The sequence below is a fragment of the Salvelinus sp. IW2-2015 genome, unplaced genomic scaffold (genome assembly GCF_002910315.2).
Source record: "Salvelinus sp. IW2-2015 unplaced genomic scaffold, ASM291031v2 Un_scaffold1168, whole genome shotgun sequence".
In the NCBI taxonomy this organism is placed as follows: domain Eukaryota; kingdom Metazoa; phylum Chordata; class Actinopteri; order Salmoniformes; family Salmonidae; genus Salvelinus; species Salvelinus sp. IW2-2015.
In genome coordinates, this window is record NW_019942762.1 from 113,812 (window position 1) to 125,184 (window position 11,373).

General features: G+C 39.3%; 1 protein-coding gene across 1 annotated transcript; it reads right to left on the bottom strand.

The window, feature by feature from the left end:
• Positions 1 to 5,221: 5,221 nt before the first annotated feature.
• LOC112069954 (TYRO protein tyrosine kinase-binding protein-like) lies at positions 5,222 to 8,953 on the bottom strand. Its single transcript, XM_024137357.2, has 4 exons — positions 8,733 to 8,953; positions 5,794 to 5,940; positions 5,636 to 5,700; positions 5,222 to 5,491 (listed from the first exon to the last, which is right to left on the bottom strand). The coding sequence occupies exons 1-4, from the start codon at positions 8,776 to 8,778 to the stop codon at positions 5,435 to 5,437; spliced, it is 315 nt and encodes a 104-aa protein (XP_023993125.1). The 5' UTR covers positions 8,779 to 8,953; the 3' UTR covers positions 5,222 to 5,434.
• Positions 8,954 to 11,373: the final 2,420 nt, after the last annotated feature.

An 11,373-nucleotide genomic window follows, 5' to 3' on the forward strand; every position in this document is an offset into this window, starting at 1 on the left:
GCACTGTAGCCCCCAGCACCACACCTATTCCCAGGCCCAGGCACTCTCATTTGTTGACTTCTGTAACCGTAAAAGACTTGGTTTCAACATCATCATGACCAATTGATCACCGAAGACCCACCTCGCCAGGTGCCCTTTTCCTCTTCTCACAGAGCAGCCAGGCAAGTCAGTCGGCACGCCGTGCAATCGGTCTTTTATTATGAAGACGCAGGTCGCAGAATTTGTTTGTGAGGCTGACCCAACCTAGGAAAGATAGAAGACAAGGCGGGAGTCTTGAGTCTCTGGCCATCACCTCTAACCTCTAACCCTGCTCTACTCAACAACCCGCCTTTGCTCCGACTATGCAACCTGGACTCAGGGGTAGACGTAACAAAGTAAATGAACATTTGGGAAACTCAAATTAGTAAATTAGGTTTGGTATGGTATGTATTGGTTTGTGGTTGTCCATCATCCATTTCGTATGATATGTTGCGAATTACAATTGGTGTCTGTTGAGGGAATTAAATAATTCCTCTAATGTACTCATTAATTAAAATCAATCTGTCTATTTATAAGAATTTGTAAGATACTTATTAACATAAAATAGACAGGATACAGTCTTATTAAAATGAGTAAATAGTATTTATTCTCGGAGCACGCTCCCATTTGACCATATACAACAGTTTATATACAAGATATGACGTCATAGGTTACAGAATAAATCTCCTCCTCCTGACCTTTATAAAACAGGTTCTAAAGTTCATTCCAACTTCCCAGCGCACACACATGACACACAATATCACTAAGATTTCCAGAAGGTTCACTATAATTTATTACCACTTTAGCAGACAACTCAAGATAATGGAAGACCTAAAAGGTTACTCACAGCCTTATCTAAACATCTCAGGGCTAAGTTGGGTCAGTTCAACCATAGTTTAACGACCCTTTCTGCTTACTTTATAACCCACAGTACAAATCTCTTTTCACTAGGCGTGCAGAGTTCAATTAGTTATAGTTTTATCTAAATCTAGAAATTGTTTTAATTATTATTAACAAAATTCCTAACAGTGTCATATGTTACAAATTGCATTTTTGTACAATATGCTACGAATTTGCAATACTTATGTTACGAATTCCTATTTGGTGTAGATAAAGTTAGCTAGGTGGCTAACATAAGCCAGGCTAGGGGTTAGGGTTAAGGGTTAAGGTTAGGGATGTAGTGCTGCCAGAGTGCAAAGGAGAGGTGCTCCCTCGCTTTTTTTTGCAATTTGAGAATACTTGGAGCTGGTAAAAGTAATTCTGGAAAATGTGTTCTGATAAATTCTAAATTAACTTGATTTAATTCCTGATAAAATTCCATTACAAACCAAATAAATATGTACAGTACCAGTCAAAAGTTTGGACACAACTACTCATTCAAGTATTTTTCTTTATTTTTACAATTTTCTACATTGTAGAATAATAGTGAAGACATCAAAACTATGAAATGACATATATAGAATCATGTAGTAACCAAAAACAATGTTAAACTAGTCAAAATATATTTGATATTTGAGATTCTTCAAAGTAGACACCCTTTGCCTTGATGACAGCTTTGCACACTCTTGGCATTCTCTCAACCGGCTTCAAAGAGGTAGTCAACCTGGAATGCATTTCAATTAACAGGTGTGCATGCAGAGATAGCCCTATTTGGTAAAAGACCAAGTCCATATTATGGCAAGAACAGATAAAAAAGTGAAGAGAAACGACAGTCCATCATTACTCTAAGACATGAAGGTCAGTCAATATGGAACATTTCAAGAACTTTGACATTTTCTTCAAGTGCAGTTGCAAAAACCATCAAGCGCTATGACGAAACTGGCTCTCATGAGGACCGCCATAGGAAAGGAAGACCCAGAGTTACCTCTGTTGCAGAGGATAAGTTCATTAGAGTTAACTGCACCTCAGATTGAAGCCCGAATAAATGCTTCACAGAGGTCAAGTAACAGAAACATCACAACATCAACTGTTCAGAAGAGACTGAGTGAATCAGGCCTTTATGGTCACATTTCTGCAAAGAAACCCTTACTAAAGGACACCAATAATAAGAAGAGATTTTTGGTTCCAAATGCTGTGTCTTTGTGAGACGCAGTGCAGGTGAACACATGATCTCCGCATGTGTGGTTCCTATTGTGATGCATGGAGGAAGAGGTGTGACGGTGTGGGGGTGCTTTGCTGGTGACACTGTCAGTGATTTATTTAGAATTCAAGGCACACGTAACCAGCATGGCTATCACAGCATTCTGCAGCGATATGCCATCCCATGTGGTTTGCGCATAGTGGGACAATCATTTGTTTTTCAACAGGACAATGACCCAAAACACACCTTCAGGCTGTGTAAGGGCTATTTGACAAAGGAGAGTAATGGAGTGCTGCATCAGATGACCTGGCCTCCACAATCACCCAACCTCATCCCAACTGAGATGTTTTTGAAGGAAAAGTGAAGGAAAAGCAGCCAACAAGTGCTCAGCATATGTGGGAACTCCTTCAAGACTGTTGAAAAAGCATTCTCCATGAAGCCGGTTGAGAGAATGCCAAGAGGGTGCAAAGCTGTCATCAAGGCAAAGGGTGGCTTCTTTGAAGAATGTGTTATTTCAGAATGTAGAAAATAGTAAAAATAAATAAAAACCCTTGAATAAGTAGATGTGTCCAAACTTTTGACTGGTACTGTTTAACAGCTTAGAGGTAGGTAAATGGTCAATTCTTCCATGTATTCTCTCTGGCGTAGTCAAGAATTTTTACCAACAGTAGGCTACGTGTGTGCACTGCAGAGGCCTGTCGGATGCTTGAGCACTTTGGCCAATCAGAATATTGAAAAAAGTGTGTCTGCCTCGATGTTCATGAAACTCAACAGACCCCCTCTTGCTCAGTGGAACCCAGAACAATATGTGACCACTATGTATTTGTATATACATTAGGCTATAGCCTACAAATAGCTATACCACATAGTCACAGGCATATTAGGCTACAGGCCTACTGAAGGATTATTGTTGTTTGTTCCTGAACTGGCCAAATGGCTGAGCTGTCCTTCAGCTATCCTCCAGGACCACAAGTTGGTTAAACTTCTTTAATATAATTGTACGATCCTGGCGCTGTCCTTTCAACACCACGAAGGGTGCTCCAATCGCTTAAAATGACATCTCATCAAGATCTGTTGCCTACGCCTAATGGTCATACTCATCACTTATTATTATTATTATTATTACAAATAGAAGATTATTACTTCTCAAATGGTGCTCGTTTAGTAGTTAGATCAATGCTGAATCAATGTCTAGCAAGATCACTTAATTATACATTTGCATTTTACATAACAGAAGAGAATATAATACTGTAGCATGGTAGGCCTATAATGTCACTGTTACACCAATGAGATATTTGGATGGTTAGCTGAAGCTGAATAGTCCCCAAAAAATGATCACGTGTCAAAACTCAACATAGTTCGTCACTAGGCAGGATATATACTTTGATTGAAACAAAATACAAGAAAGGCTAATAGTTTGTTAGCACCATCTGCTCTAATTCACTTAGAAACAGTAATTCAGGAAGATATAAATGCATACTCCCATGAAACCGATTGAGATCAATCAAATGATTGGCATGGAGAAGCAGTTTTGACGTTTCACCGGTAAAACATGAGGAATTATCATTCACGATTGACAGGGATGATGGCCTATTTTGAAATTAGGTAGCCTATGCTTGTTTGATGGTATTAAAAATAGAAAATGTTCGTGAACCAAAATGTGTGGGCATAGCCAGATGTTGCAATTGGAGGATGCATTTTAAACATATTAAATTGGCTACATTTGTCAGTACAAACTTTGATTGAAGAAAACACGTTATTTTTGCGCTCCCTAACCTAACAAAATAGCACTACAACACTGGTTAAGATTAGGGTTATTATTTAGGTTTAAGGGTTAAGGTTAGGGTTAGGGTTAGGGGAGGTTTAGCTTAATGGGTTAATGTTAGGGGAAGGGTTAGCTAACATGTTAAATAGTTGCAAAGTAGATAAAAGGTAGTAAGTAGTCGTAAAGTTGCTAATTAGCTGAAATGCTAAAGTTGTCTGTGGGTTGCTAGACATTTGTGTTATTCTTTTGTAACCATACCAAACTTAACATACTAATTTCAGTGTCCCAGATTTTTGTTTACTATGTGGTGTCTAGTCTATCAGACCAGCCTGGTCTATTAATCTATTAAGTGATATTTTACTCCCTTTCCAGTGACTGCTCAGTCAAATGTGGCAGCGCAATCAATTTCCCACTGCTGACATGCGATCCATTGTTTACAACTCACCAACCCTACAGAAAGGGCAAACATGTGACTAACAGCGGTGTCTTTGTTTTGATTGGATATGTTTCTTGATTATACAACCTACCTCAATATGTCAGTATTAGAAAGATGCAATTCATTCAAAATATAAACACATCTGAAGTAGGTGTAAAAAAAGTTTTGTTAATGTTTATTTTAGAAATGGAGACATACTTTAGTGTTGAATAAAAGCAATGAACAATCTATTTGATATGCAACAACCTCACCAATACAATAAACAGCACTGGGCTCCAAAATCGTTTGATTTTATTTATTTAACACCTAAGTCCCCACACCGGGACTTAACACATTCCAGGCATAGGCAATTATTAATAGTCCCATTCATATGAATTTCTTATTATTTTCAAAGAGGATGTAGAGTATTTTTTTCTTCACATTATTATGAATTGACCACAACCATGGTGTTTATAGTGAGTAAGGCACTACATTTTATGACTAACAAGGAGCAGAGAGAAACTCAACTTAAAATGTCTTCTGGAAGTTTTTCATCCCAGTTGACTAATAGTTTTTCAGATCATATGACTAATATTAATAATAGGCAATATCAGTGGAGGCTGCTGAGGGGAGGACGGCTCATAATAATGGCTGGAAAGGAGCGAATGGAATGTCATCAAACCCATAGAAACCATGTGTTTGATACAATTCCACCTACCCGGCTTCAGCCTTTACCATGAGCCAGTCCTCCCCAATTAAGGTGCCACCAACATCCTGTGGGCAATATTAATGAGGCTTCCATGAACTGTTTCTGGCAATATACAAAAGATGTGCTTATGAAATATATAATAAAATAACCCCATTAATCAACAGAAATTACAGATGTATAATGCAATAAAATTGCATGTAAATGAATTTTTTTTTAAACACTATAAAAGGTATCCTATTAAACAAACATAAACAGGTCTATTTATGTAAAATATATACAATTTCTCTTGAATGTGTCTAATGCTATTATATTAACTGTACAATTAGAAAGACACACAAAAGTTGAAAGATAACAGTAAGGAGATGAGTATAAATATAAATCCCAGATGTGCAAATTTCAGTCCTTGTCAGATTTAAGCACCAGGCAGCAAGATACATGCAGTCCGTCTCATTTCTGAAACTGTTGGAGATCACTGTACACGTCTGACTGAATTCCATGCAGCTCCTACAACAGTAAAGGCAAAAATAAAACAATTCAACAGGGAAAGAATCATAAGTGTATCACACCAGACATGAACAGTTACTCCGTATGAATGTAAATTCTGTATGCTTTGAGGACTGTGCTCTTCTATGGTTAGTGCCTCTGTACCTGGTAGGGAGACTCTGTGATTTCTACTGTCTTCCTTTTTGATGCTGTGAGTGTTTTCCCTTTACCTGAGGAGAAATGGGAAACAGGAGGGGTTAGGGATGAGTGGAGGATGCACGCAAGCACACACACACACACACACACACACACACACCCCTCACCCTCCAGTCTGGATTCCTGTTGACTCCTCTTCTTCCGTAATGAAGCAAAACAGAACACGGCGAGAGCGATGAGGAGGGTCAGGATGATGTCACAGGCGATGATGCCCACCAATGCCCCCATATCTATCTGATAGCAGTAGCCACAGTCTGGAGAGAGAGAGCATTCTGCTTACTGACCATAGTCAAAACGTGGGTTTTGGTAATTCACTTACTAAAGCAGATAACAGAACATGTACTGTATAATATGTCATGAATGACTCTGATGCAGGTGAAAAACTCTGTAATAAGGACACTTCTTCTTTTTGGATAGATTTCTTGTAAATTCACCCTCAGCATACACACACCAACTCGCACAAACAAACACTTCAAAAAGTCAACACAGACTTTATTTCAACTATCATTTTAATTTGTTTAGTAAAACGAATTCTAACATTAGATACATGTCCTTTAGAAAAGTGCTCCTATTGTATGTGTCCTTTAGAAAATATTTACTGCTGACTTATTTACTTAATCTTTATTTGATCAGAGAGTCATACTGAAACCAAAGTTGTCTTTTACAGATGAGCCATGAATTACATAAATTACAAAAAATACATCAAAATATAAACACAAAACACAAGCAGTTACAAAAAACAAACACAATCAGTAATAAGGTCCTCAATCAGCTTTCTGAATTGCCCAAGAGTCACCAAAACATCACATTTAAGAACATTTTGAAGATTGTTCCACAAATAACGTGCAAGAAAACTAAAAGCTGATTTACCTAACTCAGTACAGACCAAAGGAATTTCCAGAGTTAGCCATCCTGTGGTAACTTCTATGTCTAAAGTTGAGTAATTATGTTTGTTACAGTGGGACTTTTTGTCGAAGGGCTTTATAAATGAAACCATAGCAGTGTTTCAACCTACGTGACATCAAAGAGGGCCAACCAACTTTTCAGTAGAGAATGCCGTGATTTGTACTAAAATTGTCACCAGTAATAAAGCACATTATGACAAACTGCATCTAATGGCTATAACGAAGTGGTAGCTGCGTTCGTATAGTCGCCATAGTCTAGGACCGATAGCAACGTCGACTGAACAATCTGCTTTCTACTATTTAGCGAGAGGCAGGACCTATTTCTATAGAAGAAGCCTATTTCTATCCTCAGCTTCTTAACTATACAGAACAAAAATGTATACGCAACATGTAAAGTGTTGGTCCCATGTTTCATGAGCTGAAATAGAAGATCCCAGAAATGTTCCATATGCACAGACAAGCTTATTTTTCTCAAATTTGGTGCACAAATGTGTTTACGTCCCTGTGAGTGAGCATTTCTCCGAGCCAAGATAATCGATCCACCTGACAGGTGTGGCATATCAAGAAGCTGATTAACAACATGATCATTACACAGGTGCACCTTGTGCTGGGGATAATAAAAGGCCACTCTAAAGTGTGCGGTTTTGTCAAAGATGTCTCAAGTTTTGAGGGAGCGTGCAATTGGCATGCTGACTGCAGGAGTGTCCACCAGAGCTGTTGCCAGATAATTGTATGTTAATTTCTCTACCATAAGCCGCCTCCAACGTCATTTCATAGAATTTGGACGTACGTCCAACCGGCCTCACAACCGAAGACAATGTGTAACCACACCAGCCCAGGACCTCCACATTTGGCTTCTTCACCAACGAGATCGTCTGAGACCAGACACCCGGACAGCTGATGAAACTGAGGAGTATTTTGGTTGGTAATAAAGCCCTTTTGTGGGGAAAAACTAATTCTGATTGGCTGGGCCTGACTCCCTAGTGGATGGAGCTGGCTCACAAGTGGGTGGGCTTATGCCCTCCCAGGCCCACCCCACCCATGGCTGAAACACTGCCCAGGCATGTGAAATCCATATATTAGAGCCTAATGAATTTATTTCAGATGACTGATTTCCTTATATGAACTAACTCAGTAAAATTGTTGAAATTGTTGCATGTTGCTTTTATATTTTTGTTCAGTATAACTCATCAATATGCTTTGTAAAAGATAGCTTTTAATCTATTAGATGTCCAGATTTTTGCAAGCAGGGACATGATCAATATGGAAACCATCCAAAGTACATTATGCTTAAATCATCAGACTTACTTTTATGCACTCTAGAGAACAACATATTTTTAGTTTTACCTGGATTCAGTACTAATTTCAGGTCAATAAAGTTTTTCTGTTATACGATGAAGGCAGACTGCAGTTCAGATAGAACCTGGTCAACCGTGGGGGCAATAGCATACACAACAGTATCATCGGCTTACAAGTGCAGGTTACAATTTTTTTTACAGACAAGCAGATATTGTTAATGTAAATGGTAAAAAGTACAGGACCCAGAAAGAATAGACCCCTGCGGGACACCTTTCATAATATCCAGGAAACCTGATTTAACACGATCAGTAGATATACATTGAGTTCTTTCTGTCAATTATTTTTTAAACCAGTTACATGCAGCCTGGTCTAGGCCAATTGAGGAATGCCTCTGAATTAGCAGTGATAGATCAACAATATCAAAAGCCTTTGACAGGAGGCCTTTGACAGAAGAGGACAGCACAATGTTGACTTTTATCCATACACTTAACCACATCCTTTACAACTAGGGATGCCTCTTTAAAGACTCTGACTTCCCAACCACAGTCGTGTTATTCCTATGATGCATACTATGTTGCGTAGAGAAACTCTATTATCAGTATGATCACAATTTAAAAACAGGTCAACTCAGTTACTTGCGAACATAACGGTCAAGGTTAACACTTGATCAGTAACATGTCAACTAACTATTTACTAACCTTAAGCCTTACCTTAACCTTAAACGTACCCCTTTCCCTAACCCTTAGCCAAAACCTTATTCTAACCCTAACCGTAACCTTAGCAAGCAGTTACTTATCGACAGATAGTTTCTTGATAATATGACCACATGTAGAGCCACTTACCAAACATTCCTTTCAGGGGAGCCACGATACAGAGTGCCTTGCCCATTTTCAGCCTGGTCCTACTAAGGAGACTAGAGGAGAGGAGAGGTCTAAGGCTCCGGGTCCCTGGTGCTTTGTCCAAGGTAATCTGTCCCCAATGACTCTGTGGTAGAGCTAGCAAAACAGACAAGGTACTATGTAAACCGCAGGAGTGCAAGAGACAGTGTTCTGTGTGTCCTGTAACCGTGTGCCTGTGTGTGAGAGAGCAAAGGGGGAGCAGACTGACAAGGAAGCCAGTGAGTGGGTTTCTGTTTCTGCCCCTGTGATGTCATGTCCACATGAGTGTTGAACTCTACACACGTCAGCTCACACAGATTGATAACATACATGTCGTTTTGAGAAGACAAGACATAGTCATTGGCTCAAATGTTAAAAACCTTTCTCCCCCAGAATAACTTTCACCCTCCTGAAATACTTCTATTAATTTAGATTCATACTTAAAGCAGCAATCAGCAGTTGAAACAATAACAAAGTGTTCTCCCTGCCCTGTTTCAGGGAAAAGCTGAGGGATGTGGCTGGAGGAATGTAACCATTCTCAAATTCATAGACATTGCTATGGATGCAAGGACTGACCAGTCATGACATCCACATTATAGTTTTGACCATGTTGAGTCTATACAGTGTTCAGTTAGTAGCAGCTACTGTTACTGTATTGTAATGTATACCAATATTGTCTTCATACAATGCTGATATAGTTTGCCATTTTTGGGGGCCAGTGGGCAGGAGTGTGTCTAAACCCCTTTCTTAAAAATACAAACAGAACTTCACTTCCCTGATTGGTAGGTCAGGCCAATACCAGAGAAGTCAGTGAGGGGTTTTCTTCTGACTTTTAGTGGTTAGACTCACACCAGCTCAGGAAATGACCTAGCCTATCAACATGAGGAGGAGCCTCAACACACTATACACCTCATACACTACTGTGATGTGTCAACGGAACAAATATTGACAATCATCATAGACATTTACTTGTCACTCTACAGTGTTATCTGACAGATCAAGAACCCAGATCTCAGCAGACAGTGTCTTCTTCTGCTAATTGTGGATGAGGGACGTCAGCTCCGCTATTTGTCTCTGACAAAGGCCTTGCTTGTTACCATGGCCACCACACTAGACCTTTTCCGCTCAGCGTCCAGCAGATTGTCAGTTATTTTCTTCTTTCTAACATGACCTGTGGTTTTCTGTAGGCTGTGGTTACCAACACCCGAGAGCAGCTCTAGCCAAGCCTGATTCTCTCAACCACGAGTTCATCTGAAATGATAGCTTACCCTGTCGGCACATTGAACACCTCCCTACATTAGGGACATAAGGTAGCCTATCTATAAAAGATACAGTGGATGGAAATCAACAGTCAACTCAGAGTTCACATTTCAGAGTGTACCACAGAGACAAAAATAACACAATACCATACCAAGGGCAGAGGGATGACCGTGGTACTTTATGTTCAACGTTCTTTCATCTCAGAGTTGAGTAGGTAAACTACTGTAGGCCTACATTCATAAAAACAATTTATATGGCACTGGTCAAAAAGGTTCTCAGGCAACAACATTTCTTTTTTAGAATGAATGATGTAGGGAGTTATTCCATGTACACCCATTCATATACAGTGCCTTCGGAGAGTATTCAGACCTATTTACCTTTTCCACATTTTGTTAATTTACATCCTTATTCTACAATGTATAAAAAAAATATTAAAAAAATATCAACAATCTACACACAATACCGCATAATGACGAAGCAAAAACAGGTTTTTAGAAATTTTAACAAATGTATTAACAATAAAAAACAGTTGTACCTTGTTTACATACTGTAAGTACACAGACCCTTTGCTTTGAGACTAGAAATTGAGCATAGGTGCATCTCGTTTCCATTGTTTAAATATATTTCTTTTAAGTATTTTTTTAGAACAAATTCTTACCTACCCCAGCCAAACCCTAAAGACGCTGGGCCGATTGTACTCTGTCCTATGGGACTCCCAATCACGGCCGGTTGTGATACAGTCTATAATCGAACGAGGGTCTGTAGTGATGCCTCTAGCACTGAGATGCAGTGCCATAGACCGCTGCAACACTCGAGATTTCCATCCTTGATCATCCTTGAGATGTTTCTACAACTTGATTGGAGTCCATCTGTGGTAAGTTCAATTGATGATTCATGATTTGAAAAGGCACACACCTGTCTATATAATGTCCCACAGCAAAAACCAAGCCATGAGGTCAAAGGAATTGTCAGTAGCGTGTCGAGACAGGATTATGTCGAGGCACAGATCTAGGGAAGGGTACCAAAAAATGTCTGCAGCATTGAAGATCCCTAATAACACAGTGGCCTCCATCATTATTAAATGGAAGAAGTTTAGAATCCCCAAGACTCTTCCTAGAGCTGTCCGCCCGGCCAAACTGAGCAATCGGGGGAGAAGGGCCTTGGTCAGGAAGGTGACCAAGAACCCAACGGTCACTCTGACAGAGCTCCAGACTATATTGTCATTGAACTGGACATTACATTTTGTGTTAGTTTATTTGATATTTTAAAAACAAGCCACATTTACAAAATTATACACTTGATTAAGAATCCTACAGGATAAACGCAAAGAAGTCTGTGACTTATT